Genomic DNA, 22,316 nt, shown 5'->3' with positions numbered 1-22,316 from the left:
TAAAAACAATTACAAGGCTTCAATTTAGGCCTAATAAAGAGAACTCGTAATAAATCCATGTCAAGCAAGTTAGAAACAATATTTGCATGTCTGGAAATTTAGTGAAATCCTCCAAAACAAAAACTCGCTGGCTTAGCATATGTGGTAGTGCTAGTTGCAACTTAAGACAGTAAAGTTTCATGCACAGAGAACGCAACAAACTGGATTTCGTAGAGTTTCTTGATAATAGGTTTAGACTGAGAAGTCACTGCTTGCCTATCTTCTCATTATCCTACTTCTCACTATCTTCCTATTATCATGTGATCTGCATACAGTAAGCATCCTGTGTGTATTACATACATGATTATATACAGCAAACTTGGAAATACAAGGAATTAAAACCAGGATTTGGTTCCCCTCCTACAAAGGACACTGTTTGAGTTAGGGTCAAAGGTCAGAGAACCTAACTGTTTTCAGCTGGAGGACAAGATACAACCAGCCTTAGACTGGATAAGTGAGCGGGGTTACTCCAGCAAATAATGCAAACTGCCTTGCACAAGTACTGTAGGCCTTTATTTTGCAGGATGAAAGCGGAAGTCGTGTGTTTTGCAGCAGATGTGTTGATGCTGGAAGCGACAGAAACAAGTAACGGAACCGGGGCAGGGACCGTGCCGGTCAGAAAGTTATGTTGGAAATGCAATAATCTGTGACGGGGCATGAGTGTTGGGGAATGGGGGACTGGGTGTGGTGTTTGAGAAGCAGAAGAGCAGTCACTGACCCAAAAAGGGAAACTTTATTTTACTGTGCGTCATGCTTTCCAAACCGAGGCCGCCCCCAAGTGACGGGAAAAGGTTTGGGACCGTTATCGTCGTTAAAACAAACAGGAGTTGAATGGAGTCTGAGTAACGCTAGCATTTTAAACTAAGTGATGAATTTCGGTGTCCCCGCTAATTCTCTGCTGCTTTTCCGTGCATGCGATGAGGGGGACTATGAAACGGCCCGGGGGATTCTGGAGCCCGGAGTCCCGAAGGAGTCAGGGCGGCAGAGCAGGCTGCGGTCAGAAGCGGGGTCTGAGTGCAACTCCGCGGAGATGTTGTCGCTGGTACCGGTGGACTGTACGGACGAGGAGGGGAACACCGCCCTGCAGTTCGCCTCGGCCAGTGGGCATGAGAACCTGGTCCGGTTTTTGCTACGAAAGGGGGCCTCGGTGGACAGCCGCAACAACTATGGCTGGACTCCGCTGATGCAAGCTGCTAGGTAGAGCTGCGATTATGTTCTAAAGGATGAAGAGCGGATCGCACCAAACTCCATTCAAAAATCTGTCAATTTTGTCCACGTCGTAATGTGACAATATAGCGGACCAGTAATAAAAACTTTAAATTTAACTTTTAATAAAACAGTGTAAAAAAAAATAGCACAATAACACAGTATTGGTAAATGGTAAGTATTTACACAGGTAAATGTAATTCTACATTAAACCCATGTTTTTTAAGTACAGTATGTTATTTTTTTGTTGAATTTACACATATCAATGGTATATGAATATTATTCAAACTATAGCCTGTTTCTAATAATGAATTTAGTTGAGCAACAGGTATCTGTTATCATTTTCTTCATTTTTTTAATCATGTGTATTTACCAGTTTCCTGGTGTGAGCAAAAGTTATAATAATTATAGTTCATTAACCTTGATTTTGTAGCTGTCAGTGTCAAACCTGCTTGTTATAAACTGCAGTTTGGTGTTTGATGTCACATTGATATGGACCGATTTTCTAATCTTGAATAATTAGTTTTATCACAGTGCTATTTGTATACCGAACCCTGTGAGAGCTGATTCGCCTTAAAGAAGAAAACTCTTAAGAAAAATGTAAGAAGTTTGAATGTTTTTTTATTCTCTGTATCTAATTCTCTATCCAGGTTTGGTCACCTGACTGTTGCCCACATCCTGTTGGAGAATGGGGCAGAGATCAATGGACGGAACAGGCTGGGGGCAAGTGTCCTGACTATGGCTGCTCGTGGAGGACACACACATGTAGTCAAACTACTTTTAGAGAGTGGGGCTTTCGTTGATGATTATGATCACCTGGCTGTATCTGCAGAAGCAGTCTCCAATGGCAACAACAACAACAGCTGCAGGTTTGGATTCTTTTCTTTTTTAGGCAGGCATGAAAGTAGCTCTTTTACTGTAACAAAATTCAGTTTAGACTTTCTTTGAGGCTTGACTTAATCTTTTATGCGGCTCTGTCTTTCTATTACCACAGCACGACTGGTTTTGGAAGTGGTGAGGGCTGTCCAACAGGGGCAGGTGGCAGAGAATTCATGGACATCACAGCCCTGATGGTGGCGTGTCAGCATGCCCATGAGGCCACAGTTCGCCTGCTGCTGGAGTGGGGTTCTGATGTCAACTTTTCCCAGAAGACCACTGGCTGGGGACCACTGATGGCAGCTACTCTTAGTGGGAAGGTGGGGTGAATGGTTGGTTAGTCAGACAGATGTAAAACATGGTGCTCTTTGGGTATGGATACCACCTAAAAATACCTTTACATTGTGATAAATATTAGGTTAGTTATAACAAAGTTACATAACAAATACATATGGAGTAACATCCCAACATTTATAAATGAAATGTGTTTTGAAAGGTGGTTGTGGCTCAGCAGTTGGTGGAGCATGGAGCTGACCCAGACCGGGTCAATGTTCTGTCTAAAACAGCCTTTGAACTAGCCATGCAGCTCAGACAGAGAGACATCAAGGCTTACCTGGACTACATCACCACTATCCGACCTCAGACAGGTAGGCCTTACCTCTCTGCCCGGACTGTGATGAACTATACTGTTGTAAATGTTTTTTGGATGTGGTTTACAATTTGGCATATTACGAGGCTTTTGCAGAATGACTAGATGAAAGGGAATCTTCATTACCATATGTAAATATGTAATGTTGTTTAGGCATAAGGATTGTGCTGAATTCTGGCCCCTTTGATGTTTACAGCTCTACTCACCAAAGGTTTAGGATTTAGTTCTGTTGACCTGCTCCATTGTCTGCATTGCTTTTTTAAAAGATACTGTGCATAGAAATCTGTGAAGAGAGCAAAGTTAAACCTCTTTTATTACGGTAAACATTAGTTTCCAAAGTGGGAAGTGGTTAGCAGGGCCGCCACACAGCTAGAGTGTCACAGGTTCAACTCCCCGGCCAGCTGTGGCCCTTCTGTGCGGAGTTTGCATGTTCTCCCCTGTGCTTGCATGGGTTTACTTCAGTTAGTCCTCTTTCCTCCAACAGTCCAAAGATATAAATGTTTGATTAATTGGTCTTGGACTCTTGATTGGCTGTAGGTGTGAATGTGAGTGTGAATGGTTGTCTGTCTCTGTATGTCTCTCTGTGATAGCCCTGAGACAGACTGGAGCCCCGACCAGTCAGTCAAATAATTGTGATTACATTATTGAAGAAAATAATAACGATTATGAGTTTTTATGCCATAATAGAGCAGCCATTTTCTAACCACGGACAAGATGTTAAAGTTGTAGTGTCCATTTGAGTGTTTTATGTGTCTTTGAAATCTATGCTTTCTGCACTAGCTCTGTTCTTTCCATGTATTAAAGTATATATTTACTTGAGTTACTGGTGACTGTGACTCTGCAGTGATTAGTAGATTGATACTCTTCTCATTAATTGACAGATGATGGGAGAAAGAGACCAGATGTGTTCAGTGCCTTAAAGTTTGGTAAGTACATTTACATTTGATTGTAAGACTTAGAAAAAGCATTGTTCTGGGTACAGAGTTGCATACTTCTGGATCTGTATATGTTTTGTGTTAAATTATTCAGGGAATTCCCACCTGGTTAAAGAGATCTTGGAGGAGGATCCTGCTCAGGTGAATTCGTCCAATCAGGAGGGAGCGTCACCTCTGATGATGGCAGCGGTGAGTGGGCAGTTAGAAGTGGTGCAGCTGATGGTGGAGAAGAAAGCTGACATAGACAAACAAGATGCTGTCCATGGATGGACTGCACTGATGCAGGCCACCTATCACGGGTAAGCAGCAGCTGCTGGGTTGTTTGAGTGAGTTTAAGTCCTTATATCAAGCCTATAATCTACATAACAGGAAATTTAATGGCATATGAAACTTAATGGTTAAGCACTGTTGTTCATAGAGTATGTACAACCCCAATTCCAAAAAAGCTGGGACAATGTGTAAAACATAATTAAAAACAGAATGCAGTGATTTATAAATCTCATCAACACATATTTTCTTCACAATAGAACATAAAATACATATCAGATGTTGAAACTAAGAAATTTTACCATTTCATGGAAAATGTTAGCCCATTTTGAATTTGATGGCAGCAACAAATCTCTAAAAAAGTTGGAACAGGCAACAAAAGGACGGAAAAGTAATTGCTGCAAATAAAAAAACTAATGGAGAAGCATTGGACAACTAATTAGGTTAATTGACTGTAACATGACTGGGTATAAAAGGAGCATTTCAGAGAGACACAGCCTCTTGAATGTAAAAATGGGCAGAGGTTCACCAATCTGCGACAAACTGTCTAAAAAATGTGTAACAATTTTAGAAAAGTTTTCGTCAACGTAAAATTCTTTAAGACTTTAAGGAGCCCAACATTTGCAATTATTTATATCATCAAAAGATTCAGAGAATCAGGAGGAATCTCTGTGTGCAAGGGACAAGGCTGATGATCAAAACTAAATGCGCACAATCTTCAACCCCTCACACAGCACAGCAAAACAGGCATGATTGTCTAGTGGACATCACTTCATAGGCTCAGGAAAACTTCCATGTTCTCTTGGCCAAACCTCATTTAAAATAGTCTGAGCCAAAATGCTAAACTGTTGTGGAGTCAGATGGATCAAAGTTTGAACCAAAGAGGAAAGGGACCATCCAGCTTGTTATCAGCAGACAGCTCAAAATCCTGCGTCTCTGATTGTATGTGGGTGGATTAGTGCCTCTGGCGTGGGCAGCTTACACATCTGGAAAAGCTCCATCAATGCTGAAAAGTACATAGAGGTCGAGAGCAACATGTGCTCCCATCCAGACAACGTATATTACAACGTAAGGACTTGCATATTTTAGCAAGACGCTGCTAAAAAACATACCGCATCCATCACAACAGCACGGATTCACAGGAACAGGAACAGGAGTGGAGGTGCTAAACTGGCCCACCTGCAGTCCAGCCCTAAACATTTGACGCATCATAAAACAAGAACTCCGGCAACAAAGGCCCAGCGCTGTTGAGCAGCTAGAATCCAGCATCAGACCAGAATGGGACAACATTCTTCTGCTAAACCCCAGCAACTGGTGTCCTGACTTACTATATGTTTACACACAGTTGTTAAAAGAAGAGGGAATGTTACACAATGGTGAACATCACCCTGTTCATACTTTTTTCAGATGTGTTGCTACCATCAAATTCAAAATGATCTAATATTTTTTTATGAAGTGGTAAAATGTCTCAGTTTCAAAATCTGATATGTTGTTTATGTTCTATTGGGAAAAATATGGGTTGATGAGATTTGCAAATTATTGCTTTCTTTTTATTTATGTTTTACACATCATCCCAACTTTTCTGGAATTGGGGTTGTATTTTTTTCCTGTTTCCCTTCTTCTCTAGTAATAAAGACATCGTCAAATACCTGCTAAGTCAAGGGGCTGACGTCAACCTCCGAGCTAAGAACGGTTACACAGCCTTTGATTTGGTTATGCTGCTGAATGACCCAGGTATTTTTACTATTAGGATTCTTTTTGACAGAAAATTTAATCAGACTCGTCAGATGATTCAATTTAGTTATAGTCTTTCCGCTTAAGGCACTTTCATAACAACACTTGCACACTTAACACCTCGCAGCCTTATTGAAAGTATCATACTTTTTTGGTTTATCTTTTACTCTCTGAATCCTTTTCTTTTTTCCTCAGACACTGAGTTGGTGCGTCTGTTAGCATCAGTGTGCATGCAGGTAGATAAAGACAAGTCCAAACACCGCAGCAGAACCTTAATGACTCGCTCCAAAAGTCGACAGTCACTCAGCAATGTCCCGGTGCCAAACGATGAGAAAGGAGGCCTTAAGGTAAAGAAAAAGTGACTTTCTTATTCCTATCATGAATGTATGTCGTAATGGTATATGTTCAAATAAAAACCATGTAATGATACTGGATAATAGCCAAGGAAATCTACTTCTGAATCACAATCAAATTGAAATACAAAGTATACCATATATAAACCACCGTGGTACTGTATGTTCAGTGTTTTACTCTTCTTTCCTCCAGTCCTGGTGGAACAGGATGTCAAATCGGTTCTGGCCCCTCAAGCTGACCCACACCCTGAGGCACGGCCTCTTGTCCAATCGCCTGGCTCCATTCCCTGACGATGCTGAAACATCACTGGATGCCACAATGAAGGCCAATAAAAAGCCTGCTGCCGTGTCTAATGGGGCGGTGGCGCCAGCTCCCGCCCTGGGAGGGAATGATGTAGGCACTGCCTGGGCCGTGAAGAGCAAAGATACTGGTGAGCCACAGTGATGACGGTAAACTGCTGTCATTTTTACACATGAACTTCTTGCATGTTTATGTTGCAGGATCTTGAGGGAGGAATGTGATAAGACTTTATTGAAATAAGGGGGATTTTACTTGTTTACTTGTTACAGCAACACATGGCAAAAACAGTAAAACAAAGAATCTATCCCACTCTCTTGAAGGGGCCATTGTAACAGGAGACCTGGAGCTTATTCCAGCTGTCAGTGGGCGAGAGGCAGGGTCCACCCCGGACAGGTCTACAGTCTATCGCAGGGGCACATACACAGACAGACAATTATTCAGACTCACAGTCGCACCTACGTTCAATCCAATTAACTTAACGTGAATGTTCTTGGACTGTGGGAGGAAATTGGAGAACCTGGAGAAAACCCACGCAAGCACAGGGCGTACTTGCAAACATGGCTAGCCGGGTCATGAACCCGCGACCTTCTAGCTGTGAGGCGGCATTAAGCACTCCACCACCATGCTGGCTGCGAATAATTATTAAGTCAGCTTCATGTTACACAAGTGCATTCCCACAAGATGTAACTGTGTAAGTGTAAATTTGTATGTTTTTTTTTTCCAGGTCTTTGCAGGACCTCCTCAGAAAAGGAGGACTTTTTAATAACTACAATGGTAGGAATGATTTTTTTGTAATACAAAGAATAGAAACCTCCTTAAATATCACTTATGATTCTTCTGTTGTTCTTACACAATGTTTTCCACCTGCTCCAGTTGAGAAGTGGCGCGCCCTTGACCCGGCTGCCCAATGACAAGCTGAAAGCTGTGATCCCTCCCTTTCTGCCTCCATCCAACTTCGAGCCGTGGAACTCGGACCGTTCGCGTCTCCTCAGTGAGGGAAAGAGCGAGGTGCCCCGCCTGCCTATGCCACCCCAGAGAAAGTTAAACAGCAGTGGAAACTCAGACATTGTGAGTGTTTGGGTGTTGTTGGTGAAACCCTCCTCTAACAGTCTGTGTCTTTGTTATCATATTTCTTCTCTCCCTCTACTTTATTCTCTTTGTTTAACAGACATCTATCAGTCGCGTGGTTAGCAGGTCAATTAAGTTTCCCAGCATCTCTAAGGGGCCTTCCTCTTCCTCCCCTTCCAATTCTGGTCACTACCACTCCCCCCACTCCTCTGGGGGTTCCAATGGCGTGGCAGGGCTCACCCGAGATTCTCACAACCGTTCAGGTTAACACCAACACACTACCCTCCTATTTGCACAGCCTATCCACAATATCAGCCGTCAAAGAATAGAAGAGATGCACATTATCTACAATGCAGCACTTAATCTTGCTTCGTCCTTCCACCAGGGGGGAGTGCAGACAGTGTCCTCTCCCAAATTGCGGCCCAAAGGAAGAGAGCAGCAGGCCTGATGGATGTGAAGGTCCAAGCTCCAGAGAAACAGCTCAGGCAGCCACAGAGCCAACCGCCGCTGCCAGCCTCAACCCCCAGCCTGCCGCAGCCGGATATTAGTCTGCCTGACATCCACTCAAGAAGGGTGTGTATGCTGTTTCCTTTCTGACGCCACTGTGAGGACTATGTACCGTAAAGCAGCTGAAGTCCATGTCAGTAAAGTGGTGCTACTCATTTCATCACTCTCATTCTTTTGCAGAAACTGGAGTTAAAGAAGAGACCTCAGTCAGGGAATTCCTCCACTTCCAAGAGCACATCTCCTACTCTGACCCCATCTCCATCCCCCACGCCTAAACCTCCTCCCGGGCCCGGAGACTCTCTGTCGTCGGCCTCCTCCCATCCTCGCTCTAAGAGCAGTGGTGGCTCCAGCAGTGGGACCATCACAGATGAAGGTAATACCACACTAAGCTGAAATGAATGCTCTGGTCTGTCAGAATGAGGAGATTAATAGACAGGAAACAGATATACCTTAATCTACTGTATGTGCTAAATTATTTATTACTGACAACTTTCACATTTATAATGTTTAGTGCTATTGTTTATCCAGCACCAGATTATGTGCAAATTGTGACTTACCTTAGTTTTATTTTAATGCAGCTTTGTCTTAATGATTCTTCTGATTATCAGAATCTTTTAACTTACGTCCCACTACTTTATGTTAATGTATCTTGTAGGACTGTCAACATTATTTGCAATAATAACACATTAATGCAAATTCCTTTTATTGCCATAACTTTTACCCCACCAGTGCTGGTTATGTCATGACCTGTACAGAGCTTGACAGTAGGAATGTAGGAAAGCTGACTTAGCATTTTTTGCACTTGAACAGTGGCCGGAGTGAGATTAAAAGATGCAATATTAAAATTTGTGGTGCTGAAGTGATGTCTGTGATGCATTGGAGGGCAGGGCAGCTTCTAAACACACACAAACACACACACACACACACACACACACACACACACACACCCTAAAAGGTCACAGCAGCAGATGTCCGCTGAGGTGAGACAGCCAGGTGGACAACCAGTCAGGTGGAGAAGACAAAAGGATCAGTGAATGTGAATATCTATGATCATTTTAAACCTCACCCAGTGATTGAGGACTTTTTTTTATTTCATGTAGATAAAACCATAGGTTGTTATAATTAGCTTCACCAAGTCAGTAGCATCAGTACCATGTGTCCACACCTATGTCGACAGGGATAATAAAACAGAAAAAGTGACAGCAAATTTTAAGGACATAATACACATGGAATTAATTTGCGATTAAATGCTTTAACTATAGACAGTCTGAAAATGAATTATGCATCTTGCATTTTTTCAGATGAGCTGTCTAGTATCTTGAAGAAACTTTCCTTGGAGAAATACCAGCCCATATTTGAGGAACAGGAGGTATTCGTTCTTTTATGTCTTACAAATTCCTATAAATCTCCAAAGTTTGTTTGCATTTTGTTTAACGAAACAACATAGTAGCACACTGAAGTTTGCCAAAGACCACTTTGACCCTCCAGAACGCTACTTACAAAATGTCTTGTGGACAAAGGTAGAATTGTTTAGGGTGAACTATGGTGCGTAATATGGTGAAGGGAGCGTCATGATCTGGGGCTGTTTTGCTGCCTCTATGCCTGGACCACTTGCCATTGTGGAGGAGAAAAGTAATTTCTAAGTTTATCAAGGTGCATGTCTAGTCCACAGCAATGGAAGCACTTGTTAGCAGTTATTTTTCCAAAGGTCATTTAACCAGGTGTTGAAACATTGTTGCTATTAGTTTATTTCTTTATCACTTTCTGTGTTTAATGAGTTTTTTAACAGACATGGACTTTGTCTTATCAGCATAGAAATGCTGTGTTTCTTATTATTTGTGATCAGATCACATTACTTGGCCATTGTATACAGAAAACCAGGCAACTGCAAACAGGGCTTTTAATTTTTTGCGACTATATGCGATTGAACCATGCTGTGGGCCCTGATGCTACCCCAGTCAGTCCCATTACTGATACTGGCTTTTGCACCTTTTGCTAAACGGTCAGCTGAACATGACGTCAGAGAACCAGGTCCAGAGAACTCGGCATCATCTGCAGCGAACTGATGCATGACTTGCTTTTAGGTTACATGAATGAAGAAGTGCTGATGTTAAGTGACAACAGTTTTCCAAACTATCCTTGAGCCCCTGTGGCTTTATTCATCGCGGTAGCATTATGGTTTCTTATGTGATGCTGCCTGAGGGCTTGAAAATAATTCATAATCAACAATTGTTTCCACTCTTGGCTTTTCCCCTGAGTCCCTGAATCTTTTCACATTTTCACATATTATGGACTGTAGATTGTGAAAGATATCTGGTGTAGATGGTGAAAGACTTAAATTCTTGGCAGTCCTGAGTTGAGAAACATTATTTTTCACTGACAATACTCTCATGAAGCTTTGCACAAGCCTATTCAAGTCATAAAGACTGGAAGGCTGAAAAGCTTATCTCTGTACTTTTTGACTTATTAATTAATTAGATTTCAGTTTTAATTGCATTTTAGAAAAAGCCCCACATTTTCTGGATAATGGGCTTAGTATATATTTAGGTTATTACACCATACATGTAGTATTTAAATAATAGTTTGTCCCTCCCTTTCTCGCAGGTGGACATGGAGGCATTTCTGACTCTAACGGATGGAGACCTGAAGGAGCTGGGTATTAAAACCGATGGACCCAGGCAACAGATCTTGGCTGCCATATCAGAGCTCAATGCTGGAAAGGTGGTTCAATGTACAGAATATGGGTCTTTACTTTTAGTGGGGTATTTCTCTCGAATTATTTATAGTCCTCCAACAATACAACCCAACAGTATGTTATAATAAACCAGTAGATGTACTGTAAAGAGCTATGGAGAAACAGATAACTGTGGATATGATGATGCAATACAGCAAGAACACTGTTTGTGTATAATGATCTGTGTCATTAGGGCCGAGAAAGGCAGATCCTTCAAGAGACCATCCATAACTTCCAATCTTCCTTTGGCAGCAGTGCTAGTAATCCAAGGCAAACAGGTGAACCCCGCTGTGAGTATCACATCTTCAAATTGAGCAACAAACCATAATAGAGACGGTGAAGCAAAGAACACATCATGATTTGTCTCTTTTCCTCTTCCTCTCTTTCTTATCTTACTATTTGTCTTCTTCAGCTCCAACAGGTTGGATGAGACACCAGGTTCGTACCACTGACAAGAGGTAACTAGTGGCCGTGATGCCCACCAGGAACTGAACCAAAGGTACTTTAGATAAGAGAAAATGCTGGTAACTACTAGCCCAGGCCCAAATCAGATGGGGTTTTGTGGACACCCGTGTTCCAGACTGTTTGAAGAGCTTGCAGCCAAACAACCAAGTGGGCCCTGAAAATCTGGCTTTATCAGACTCTCCAGGATCAAACCACTTGAACTTGTTTGAGGAGATGCAACACAGTGCTGGCTGAATCCAGGACCCTGCTGAATTTAGACAAAGGACTTGATCAGTTGCACATTGCCTCATTTAATGCTAAAGCAGAACATGGGTCACACTGAAAAGTTAGTAAGCAAGAACTGTTGAATAAGAAGGAACTAAAATACACAGCAAGTGAAGAGTGAGCATGAGACAAGATAGAGATTTTTATTTTAACTCATCAAATGTGAGGGCTGCAGCATACGTATTGTAAAAAAGACACTGAGTTATCCAGGAGTAATGCGACTTTAAAGCAGTTGTAAGGACGGAAAGTGTGCATTGCTGAGGGACAATAACCATGCTGTTAGTCATCCAGTCTCCTGGACCGTTTTTACTGGTGTGTGTTACTTTGAATTTACGGACCACTAGGTAAACTGATGATCCTCAGTCAAGACTTTTGCTATGAATAAAACAATATGATGATGGATTTTTACTGTTTGAGATGTTATTAGAGTTGAGTTGAGAAGACGTTAGCAAAACATTTTGGGAGCATTTTATGAGTTGTATTTAGTTTGAAAAGGCACAATGAGCAATAGTTTCCACTGAGCCTGTTGTGTTTTTTTGTATCTGGTCCCACCCTCAAATGTTTGTTCCACACACAGTGGGACTAATATATAATTTCTGAATATTAGATACGTATAATCCATGACTTAGATACAAAGGATGGATGTGTGAGTTTTTTAGGATGGGTCAGTCAGATGCAATTTTGTGTTAAGTCATGTTCTGTTTTAGGGAAGCATGAATAAACACACTGTGATCTTTGGATGATGGGTTAAATCAATAAACAAAAGTAAAATAAAGTAAATACAGTTTGTGTTTGGTGCTCAAGTTTGATAATTGGAAACCAGGTTTCTGGTTCAGCTTTGCTCATGCAACAACATTGTACAAACAAAATCAGGATGTAAAGCTATGTTTCTTCCACAAGATGGCACTAACCCCCTGTTGATGCAATGAATGATCAGCATGGGACACTTCAGATCTTGCTCAGCGATGTGATAGCACAAAAATATCCCAACTGAGAGGATCAGTACCAGGACCAATCCACGCATGTTTTAATGGATCAGTGGACTCAGCAGTGCAGCAATCTGCGGAGGACATCGAAAATTAGTGTATGTTGGATGTGAAAAACTATTTGGTCACACAATTGACTGACTTGAGTTCCGAAACTGAACCTTTAAACATTATTTTTGCAAGTAACACGTTTGTCAAAGTGCTTTCTGTAGCCAATGTATTTGTTTGCTAAAGACTGTTTGTGAGGAAAGAAATTCTGGTGAACCACTAGTGGCCTGGTGCTTTAGAAAAATCCATCTCTATCTGATGGCGTCACCTCATTCTAGGAGTCATATTCTCCGTGTTTGTTCAGTTTTTGGCTAAGAAGAGTTAACATTTTTTAACGAGGACCTGCAGTTTTTGAATAAAATAATTACAAAAATAAAAATAAAAACATTATGAAGGATACAGCTGTTTTTTCAAGGTGTCAGATTATTTTATGAACAATTACTACAAAATAAATATACGTAAAGGTTCTGCTCTGTAGCAGCAGATACCAAATTCAAATATATTCATAAATACTTTTTTTGTCCTTGTGGGAAATTAGATTTGCAGTTACAAGATGTTAATCCCCATCAATCATGTCCACACCCATATTGTGTGCTAGAACAGTAGCTAAGTCAGGGTCAGCTCTAGTTCAGATCAACTGGGCATCCTGCTTGATAACAGGTATAACCTGTTCAAAAACAGAATGGCTTTTGGAACAAATGAATAATTTTTTCTATTTTTAGTCATGAGGAAGATGACATCATCGCCTGGATGGCAACAAGAAGAATATTGTGGATGTTTGTATGATTGGTTATAATTTTCTATGCTTAATAAATTGGTCTCCATGGATGCTTTTCATATTTGGTAAAGTTACTAAGTCACAGTTTACTGGCTGTTCATAACGGTATTTTCCTGTGTCTTTCTTAGTGGCATTACCAAACCTGTGGATGATGCACAAGGACAAGACACTTTCAATAAAAGCACAGTGAAACATTTCAAGCATTATCTTATGAAAAACCATTTCTTGTTATGAGTTTTGCTTATGAGGCAAGTCAGCGGGTTCCTTGCAGACTGTTAAAGGTTTCCTTTGTTTTAATTGTGTTTAAGAGAAGCTTTGACTTCTCATACCAGCTTAGAAGGTACTTACCAAAGAGACTTACCAAAACACCATCATCGGTGTACTAGGGCTGATGTGAGACTCAGGAAGAGTCGTCTCCTCTCTGCCCACTGCTCCCTCTCGCTGGTCTTAAACAGCTCTGCTTTGCCCTTCACACTCTGCTATGCTCTGCACAGCCCTTCAGGTAGTTGTCGCTATGATATAACAATAAAGAAGAAGCCAATAAACTGATTAATCAAGCCAATAAACGCAGTCACTAACCATTTTCTCTAATTGGTCGGAAGGGAGAGCTTTGCTCAAATGCTTTTAGAATTATCTCTGCATCACTGCCAGTGCTGTTCAGTGAGTCTGTGTCATGAGAGGCATATTAGTATATTAGCAGAAGAATCCCATTATGGAGCATGTTGTTATTTAAAATATTCAAAAAATGTTGCACACTATAGCTTTAATAAAGCACCATTGTTATAAGGTGCTACAGTATTAATGTCTGTGTTAAAATAAGATCAGAATCTGGGCTAAAAACTTTTGGAACATCAGTGGTTTGTTCTGCTAACTAAGGTTGAAACAGTGGTCACTTTAAAGTGACTATGCACATACACACACCCACCCAGGTGCAACTTGGGGTCCACTGTCTTGCCCAAGGACGCTAGAGGACCCAGCGAGCAAACCACAGAGGCTGCGTTAGTGGATAACTGCCCATACTGGGAGCCATGTAAGTTTTGAATGGAAAATTCTTGCAAATTAAAAGTCGAATTCCTTTGCAATCAAACCAAATTTACTCATTTCAACACGCTCATGTCTTCATTGGTCTGGTATGACCAGTACTTGGTGGGAGCTAATGTTTGCAAAGCTCAAACTGATTTTTCCTACATTACTGAGGTTTTGACTCCACTTGTGGTACAATGTGACAACATGTTAGTATTCCCATTATGTACCCTAATGTCCTCAGGGTTGTTGGGCCGTTGTTGAAGTGCTCAGAGGAATTTAAACAGATTAAAGATCCATTCCAGACACATTTAAAAACACTCTGCTTTGACTATTTCGTTGTCTAGTATATTTATATCCATCAAAATAATCCGAATATACTTTTTTAAGTTTTAGAAGTTTCATGCTGGGCTACATTTGGCCTCCAAACTAATCCCCAAACCAGCATTTGACTCCAACTTTTGTCCAACGTTTGAGTCGTCTTAAACTCAAATTAAAGGTCAGAACAGAGATGCTTCAACAGATTAAGACGGTTTCTATTGTCAATCTCTGCATATTGAAGCTCCAGCCTCCACATAACAAACACACCACATTTATAACTTGTAGTGGGATTTAAAGATATCATACCTGGCTGTGAAACTCTAAAAATTAAACTGGACTCATCATTACCACAAACATCAAGATTTTGAGGTCTTCTAGTAGCAGATGATTGAGTCAAATATTAGTGTTTTTGTTTTTTTGAAGACACCACGTGAGGAAGAGCAGCTGAAAAAAATGCCCAAACTCGACCAAATAGCAAAACACTGGCGTTGTTGAAATGATTATTGATGAGCTAGATATAGACTGGCCCGACATGCAGGCGACGGGGTTCCTGTAGAGTTTAATGAAAAGCATCACTCAGCATAGAAAAGCTTTCCTCTCCAGGGCTGTCATATGTGAGCTGTAAGAAACTGGAGGAGGGCGAAATCCATTTGGAATATATTAACATCGCTGTGGCATGTGGGCAGCAAATGGAGTGACTCATTCAATTTCCTCTCAATTGTTTTCACTCACATAAGGTTTTGATTGGATTGAATAACATTTAATAATATTGTCTGTAATTGTCAATACAGTAGTCGTGCAGTAGTAAGGAACAACAGATATAGCAGTATATTATAGGTGCATGGAGGTCACAAAATCAGGGAGGAGATTAGCTCTCTAATGAATAACAAAATAGGAGTTATGGAGATAATGCATCAAAAAGAAAATAGTCTCATCGAAGAGGGCAAGTGTGTGTCACATTATTAAATTCACACTGTTCATAAAGCCACTGTTCATAAAGCCACTGCCAATGCTAAGCAGATACTAACAAATGAGCTAATAAGTCTATGACAAGTTAGCTATTAGCTATGATTAATAACTGTGCATCTCTTCTCGTTGCATTAGATTAAACATGATTCTTGATAAATAAATAAAAAAGAAATAAATAAAGGTAATTGCGATAAAAAAAAAAAACAGCAACTCACTTATTCAGGCCAACATCAGTTTTATGTAGCTTCCTTATAAAGCCTACATTTGGGAACCATGAGAAACATGTTGAATTGACGTCGGTCGGCGTCGGCCCCTCGGTGAGTAAGACCATTCTGATTGGCTGTTCAGCTTAGCCAATCGGTGGATGAGAAAAGATTTCTTTATTAATAACACCTTGTACTGTTATTATAACTTGTTACCAGACATATCCTCTATTAGAAGTAGATATAAACCGTGTGTGGTGAGCCAGGGAGCTGTGAACACGGTAAGCTAACACTGCTTTGTTCCCCGATCTTCCGTTTTCTCTTCCTCTTACACAATCGCAGCACTTGCAGCGCTACCTGCTGGTCGGCAGGTAAGTTGACGTGTAATACACTAGAAATGATTGTAAAACAACTTCACAGCGATTAGTTTCTGAAAAGGAAGCTTTCCATCAACTGATTTTAGAAATTCAATGAACGTGACATTGAATATATGCTTGTAAAGTACCAATATTTATTCAAGTAAGTTGAAACTGAGGCAACTGATTGTCCTGAAATAGGAAAGTAAACTTAAATGTTAATTGTAGTTTACACCAACAAAGCACCACTTTAACACTAAGATGGTGGTAATGTAGGCATCATGGTGGTGGTTAGTGGGGCCGCCTCACACCCAGAAGGTCCCCGGTTCGTATCTCGGCTGGCTGTGGCCTTTCTGTGTGGACTTCTCCCCTTGCTTGTGTGGCTTTGCTCTGGGTGCTCTGGTTTCCTCCCACAGTCCTAAGACATGCATGTTAGGTTAACTGGTGACTCGAAATTGGCCGTAGGTGTGAATGTGAGTATGAATGTGTGTTGGCCCTGAGATGGACTGGAGACCTGTCTGGGGTGTACTACACCTTTCACCCAACGATACTGGTCACAAGCTCCAGCCCCCCACAACCCCTAAACAGGACAATCTGCTACGGATAATGGATGGATGGTAATGCAGTTTTTGTTGTGTTCAGGGCTGCTTACCTGTCTGTGGCTAAGCAGCCCCAGACACAGTGAACTGTTATGTACCGTACGGTCTGACACCTACATGGCAGTATCACATCTTTGGAAATTTGAAGCTACATACAAGTGACTTCAATTAGCGCTATCATGAAACCCAATCAATCCACACTGCTCCGCCTGGCCCTCCTCCTCCCTGCTCCACTATGCTCTTCTACTGTCTGCTATGCTTCAACAAATTTGGCCCAGTCTTTCAAGTAATAGTCAATTCACCCTCACTATTTAAGTCCAGCCTTCCCCACAGTTCCCTGCCAGATCCTCATCTCCTCACTCCCAGCCAATGTGCTGAACCCTTGGTTTACCTGATCGTAGCAATCCTGACTCCTGAATATTGGACTCTTTGGTCTGAGGTTTGGGCTGTTTCCCATCCTGTCTCCTAGTTAATTTTGTGTGTGTGCATTTTTGGTAGGCTTTGTTCTTAGTCCCTTAGGTGTGAGTCCAATTTTGTTTAGTTATTAATACCTGCTCTTTATTTTTTGTTGCATACATCTTTTAGTTCATAGTTTATATTTAAGCCTAGTTGCTTGTGTATTGTGTATTTTGTTTCCTGAGTTACCCCGCAGATTAATGTTCAGTACTGTTTGTGTTTCTCATCCATGTCTTATTTTGTTAGGGGGATTTTCTGTTTATTAGTTTCCCTATTTTGCAGTGTGCCTTTGGGTTTAGCAGTTTATGTTTCACATCAGCGTTTAATTTTATTTCTCAGCCATTTTTCACTAGTGTTATTTTGGTTAACTTTTTTTTTTTTTCACTCCGGTAGTTTTTCGGTCCTAGTTTCAGTTGAGTTGATGGCTTGTTTTGCCTTTTCTCGTACCCTCCTGTTAGAAGCGCTTCGTGTTCATCATTGAGTGTTTTTCCAATAAACGGGTTTTGTTTAGTCCATCCCTCTCGCAGTTTCCTCACTTGGGTCTGGCATTGCCATAATGCCACGAGTGCACTGCTACACTCCATAATAAGATACTTTTTTGCCAAACTCATTTTAATTTGGAGCACAGGGCGAACACACAAATTCCACATATTATACTAGTAATATGGTAAATTACTCTATTTAGGATTTTACTAGTCATTTTTGTGTTTTAATGTATGGATTATAATTTTCTCCACTAAGTACAGGTAAAATTCTGGGTTGGTACTTTACTTACTTTAGCCACTAGTGGGGTCCTATTTTACAGAGGGTTGTCGGCTATAGAGCGGTTTCCTCCCATCATTCCAGAGTCATCTCCAAAAGCTGCCACTACTATGACATTCACTTTGTGGCCATCGGCCTCTGGCTGTACAAGCCGGTGCGGCTTTCAGATGTACATCACCTAGGGCAATGGCTTTATTACTCTGTGTGCATGTGTGTTGAATTTAAAAGGTGGTGGTCACGAACATGAAAGAATTTGAGGCTTGGTCTGTGATTTAGTGGCAAATAGGGATTGGAGGACTAAGCCTTTATAACTGTCATCCATCAGCTTTGCAACAATTGTTAAACACAGTTCTCCATATTTGTGCAAATTAAGTTTATACAAACAGTTGTTGACATTACATTTACATCACACTGGTAACATTGCTCTTAACAGAAGTGACTCACTTGCTTGCAGGGTTTCCTCGCATTCCGGGTATTACACAACATTGTAGCCATTATCATATCTTTGTCTCCATCTTTTTCTGTGTGGACACAAACAAAAGCTCAGACATGTGATGGAGCAGATTACACAGAGATTGAGGGGAGCAGAGGAGGAAGTCAACCTTCCTCTGACCCACGTTCTGACCATAAAAAACCTTTGAAAAACCCAAATCCAAATGTCAACAAAAGATTATCCCCACAGAGTCCCAACACTCAATTTTGTCTCCAAAACCGATTGACGCAGCTCATGATACAGGGCTGAAAGAAACGTGACGGCAAAGCACGAGTTTGATGCGTCTCCACTGAGTGATGCTGCACAGCAAGACTTTACCTTTGCCAGCAAAACACAAACTCCTTATGTGATGCTCAAAATACTGACACTGAACTGCACAATAAACTGTTACACTAGCATGGGATGAAATTCTATCCATATCCAAAATTTTATTCTTATTTGCATAGGTGCTCTGGAGTGAACACTTTTAAAGCCGCAGCATTGTTTAGTGACCCTGGATTATTCGTGACCTCTACACCGACTCAGACACACTCTAGTCAATTAGACAGTTTTATGATTTCTAAATGTCATCTTGTAAAAAGTGGGACTAAAGGTGTTGGCCTACTCTAACAATAGATATTATTAGAGCGGCCGTTCATCAGTCCCACAGTTGCTGGTTTGATCCCTGACTCCTCTGGTCACATGGAGTGGATTTGAGCTTCATAGTCTAATGATCAGTCATGTTATTAAACACTTTAGGGTCTTAGTCAGCATTTCTACATGTGTGTTAATATAAACAGAGGAAAGTGCAGTGTTTTTGTGTGCACAAAGGCATGAGTGTATAGTATATGTGCATAGTATTCTACTGCAGCATCCAAGGTTCAAAACATATGTCCTTTCTGTTCTTACAGGATCTCTAGAACATGTCTTATCCCTTGTGAGTAATGTCTATAGGACAACACCATTAATCCCACTTTTTTCCAAATAGTGTGCGCTTATTTGTGTGCAACGTGCACACTATAAGCTGTATTTTATATTGTCTGTTTTGTTTCGTCCAGTAACTTTGCTGCTCACTTGAGCAATCGTGACAAAAACAACTCACCCTAAATGACAGCGACAGAAATGAAATGAGTGTATGTGTTTGGCACTTTCCGATATTGACCATTCCATTAATTATGAATGTCCATTAGAATCAGACTTGTCATGTCACAGCTCTGCATGTCTCTTGAAACCCCACGGTGATACTAAGAGAGACATCTTAATCAATGAAAGCCACACTATTGCACCTGGCAGATGGCTTTCACTAAGTCTTGTTTAGCTTCATGGTCATCATTGTAAAATGTGTATTTAGCCACATATACAGACATGCACTCACGCATATGCAAACAGTTGCGTGCGAAGGGCTGTCCCATCAGTGTTAGCAGAGCTCTAAGCCAGGGCTAATCTGGAATGAGCTTGGGTAGTGTTGCCAGTGGATTTGCATTGATACCAAAGCTCCCTGTATCTTTAATGGCAGTCACTGACAGTGTTAACAGGACCTCTTCAAATACCTAACTCAACCTGCCACAACAGATAAAACATCACCCCTATCAACACTTTGATGCAACACCATGATTGAAAACTATCTGCTCTGCCAAAGGTACAATCCGATTGTCAGAATTACACTTCAGAATGGAGTTAGAAGTGTAGTAAAATCCCTGTCTCATCATTCTTAGGCACTGAGGTATTGCCCTGCTTCTCTCATATACTGAATGCATTAGTTCTGGTATTATTGGAGACAAGTGGTGACTAAACAGTGATTTATTCTGCAATCAGCAGGCTGCCAAAAGGCAAATCTGATCACTGAGGACTTCTAAAGGTCTCATTAGCTTGCAGATTAGTTAGACAGAAGTTTTAGTTAGACAAACATTCTTAGAGCTTTTCAGAAACATTTCTATTGTTAGTAAAACTTTAGTAGTTGAAACCATGTGATTCAAGAGCAATATACCGTATACAGCATATTACACAACAACTTGTTTGTTTTTAGAGGATTTATTTTGTATCATCTGTAGTGCATACATTTGTACACTGGGGTGCAGTATACAAGACTGAGGTCATGTCTGACTGGAAGTCATGCATGCCTATACTCTACTTAAGTACCCTTATTTCATTTAGTTTTACAAGCAACCCCCACCCCCCCCCCAAAAAAAAATTATAAGAGAAACATATTTCTTTATGAATTTATGTTCATATCTAGCTTGTTGTCCCGGCAACCTCTTCATTATCTCAAACCTATTGAGGAGCAGGAACTTGTCAGTTCCACTAGTCCATTCCCCTAAGCATGGAATAACCGACCAATTCAAATGTGGGCAATGAGACTTCACTTTTTATTGGGCTCTGCAACTATATAATTTGGACTAAATAACTTAACATTTGCTCTGTTACCCTGAATAATATGTGTGCCCCTGCCAGTTCTCTTCACTTCCCTGCTTGATGTTTCTTTGGTAAATAGGAACCTAATTTGTTTTAAGGACAAAGGGTTTTAAGTGATCTGAAAGTTAGCATAAAGAGGAGTAGGAGGCTAAAAGTAGGCTGACACATCAGCACTAGTTTAAAGACTATTTTTAGTTTACTTTCACCTTCCTAGGTTCTTGCTTTTCTTTTCCATTTCTCAAGTGGGGTTTAAAAAGTGACTTAACCACATAACCATATCCGGGATTAGAACATCCAGCATTACTCCTGTACATGATGTACAAACAACAGGGCCGTGGGCTAAGACATAGCTGTGCAGAACTGCTATGTCTCTGAGATGAAAAACATCATTTAGGTTTAAAGTTTCTAATGTTAAATTAGGCTAATGTTAGTTGAAATGTATAATCAGATTATGGGATGCTGTTGTCCAGCTGTTTTGCTGTTGGAGAAATACCAACTACAGAGTCTAGAGTTTGGGATAACATTTTCACAACTATTAAGAATGATTATTGTCCCCTGCCATTTATTTGTAGCAGCCTCAATCACCACACAGGTGAGAAATCACTCAGGTTTTAGACCAACAACCCTTCTGAATGTATCAAATACAAAAACAGTTAGTTTTTGTTTTACAAACTAAGGAAGTTAGTTGAAATGTTATCTGAAATATTTAAATGTGTAAATGAATAAGTCAGTGCATCAAATGATAAAACAAGACAACACCAAAGAAACATTAAAGTATATGGAAATATTAGTAAATACACATAGCAGGTCTTCAACTTAAATTGTGCAGTTTTACACATTTTACCAGTTCTTTGCAGATTTTCAATTGATGTCAAGTATTTACAGTATGTTCCATATTCATTCTGGAAAGCATTAAAATAGCTTTTTTTTTAAAATAGTTTTTTTTTATATTTATACAATATATGGGCATAGTGTTAATAACACATTAAATGAACACATTTCTATTTTTTTTTATTTTTGAAACAAAAATCAACAAATCCTTTTGTTGAAACCATTGTTCCTTTTGTCTCCAATACAGTTGGGAGTGAAAAGAAGAAAACATGTTCTGTTGGTTCAGTACACGTACTGTTTTCAAAGCCGAATGTTAATCTGAGAGATTCATTGGACAGGTTTTTAATCATGTATTAGTCGGAAATTAATTGATTTAGTTTTGGGTAAAATGTGGTATTTTAATATCCGGAAAGAGTATTGTCACTTAGGTGATACGTCAGTTGCGTCAGAACACTTCCGGTAATAACATTTACAAGGAAAAAAAAAGATGAGAGGCGTTTATTTCACACGTTTGTCTCCTGTAGAACACAAAGGAACGTTATGGAACACAAACTGCACACAACTTTAATAAATAACTGTTTGATTGTATCCCATCGCGTAAGGTATCACACAGGGCACGTTCACAGTTTTGTTTTGAAGGCATAAACATCGCATTTCCCGGTATCTGTAACGAGCTCGACGCAGCCAAAAAACCGTGAGAGT

The 22,316-nt window shown here is 40.5% G+C and overlaps 1 protein-coding gene and 1 long non-coding RNA gene across 5 annotated transcripts; one reads left to right on the top strand and one right to left on the bottom strand.

Moving 5' to 3' along the window:
- The first annotated feature begins 582 nt into the window (after positions 1 to 582).
- Positions 583 to 12,831, top strand: LOC137104710 (ankyrin repeat and SAM domain-containing protein 6-like). 4 transcript variants are annotated; one of them, XM_067486304.1, is made up of 19 exons: positions 583 to 1,236; positions 1,896 to 2,114; positions 2,240 to 2,441; positions 2,618 to 2,768; positions 3,652 to 3,696; positions 3,800 to 4,004; positions 5,600 to 5,706; positions 5,902 to 6,053; positions 6,253 to 6,490; positions 7,085 to 7,134; positions 7,234 to 7,428; positions 7,529 to 7,691; positions 7,814 to 8,001; positions 8,116 to 8,308; positions 9,237 to 9,304; positions 10,540 to 10,656; positions 10,863 to 10,959; positions 11,082 to 11,168; positions 12,299 to 12,831. In XM_067486304.1, exons 1-18 carry the CDS (start codon positions 908 to 910, stop codon positions 11,129 to 11,131), a joined length of 2,769 nt encoding a protein of 922 aa, XP_067342405.1. In that variant the 5' UTR covers positions 583 to 907; the 3' UTR covers positions 11,132 to 11,168; positions 12,299 to 12,831. The 4 variants fall into 4 exon arrangements, 3 of the variants coding, with proteins under 3 accessions (XP_067342405.1, XP_067342404.1, XP_067342406.1); XM_067486303.1 differs by having other exon boundaries at positions 11,082 to 12,831; XM_067486305.1 differs by lacking the exon at positions 583 to 1,236 and adding an exon at positions 1,257 to 1,419 and having other exon boundaries at positions 11,082 to 12,831.
- On the bottom strand, positions 12,323 to 16,046 carry LOC137104713 (uncharacterized). Its single transcript, XR_010911728.1, has 3 exons — positions 15,739 to 16,046; positions 13,572 to 13,722; positions 12,323 to 12,458 (listed from the first exon to the last, which is right to left on the bottom strand). It is a non-coding gene; the product is annotated as an uncharacterized lncRNA (long non-coding RNA).
- Positions 16,047 to 22,316: the final 6,270 nt, after the last annotated feature.

The sequence above is a fragment of the Channa argus genome, chromosome 19, assembly GCF_033026475.1.
Source record: "Channa argus isolate prfri chromosome 19, Channa argus male v1.0, whole genome shotgun sequence".
In the NCBI taxonomy this organism is placed as follows: Eukaryota; Metazoa; Chordata; class Actinopteri; order Anabantiformes; family Channidae; genus Channa; species Channa argus.
Note: the sequence above shows the minus strand (reverse complement) of the source record. Positions and strands in the feature narration are given on the sequence as shown.

Bases quoted from the DNA above. Each gene is read 5' to 3' on its own strand.
- LOC137104710 (XM_067486304.1), top strand. From the start codon at position 908: ATGAATTTCGGTGTCCCCGCTAATTCTCTGCTGCTTTTCCGTGCATGC. The intron at 2,769-3,651 runs GTAGGCCTTACC...ATTAATTGACAG, and splicing joins CACTATCCGACCTCAGACAG to ATGATGGGAGAAAGAGACCA. The intron at 7,692-7,813 runs GTTAACACCAAC...TCCTTCCACCAG, and splicing joins AGATTCTCACAACCGTTCAG to GGGGGAGTGCAGACAGTGTC.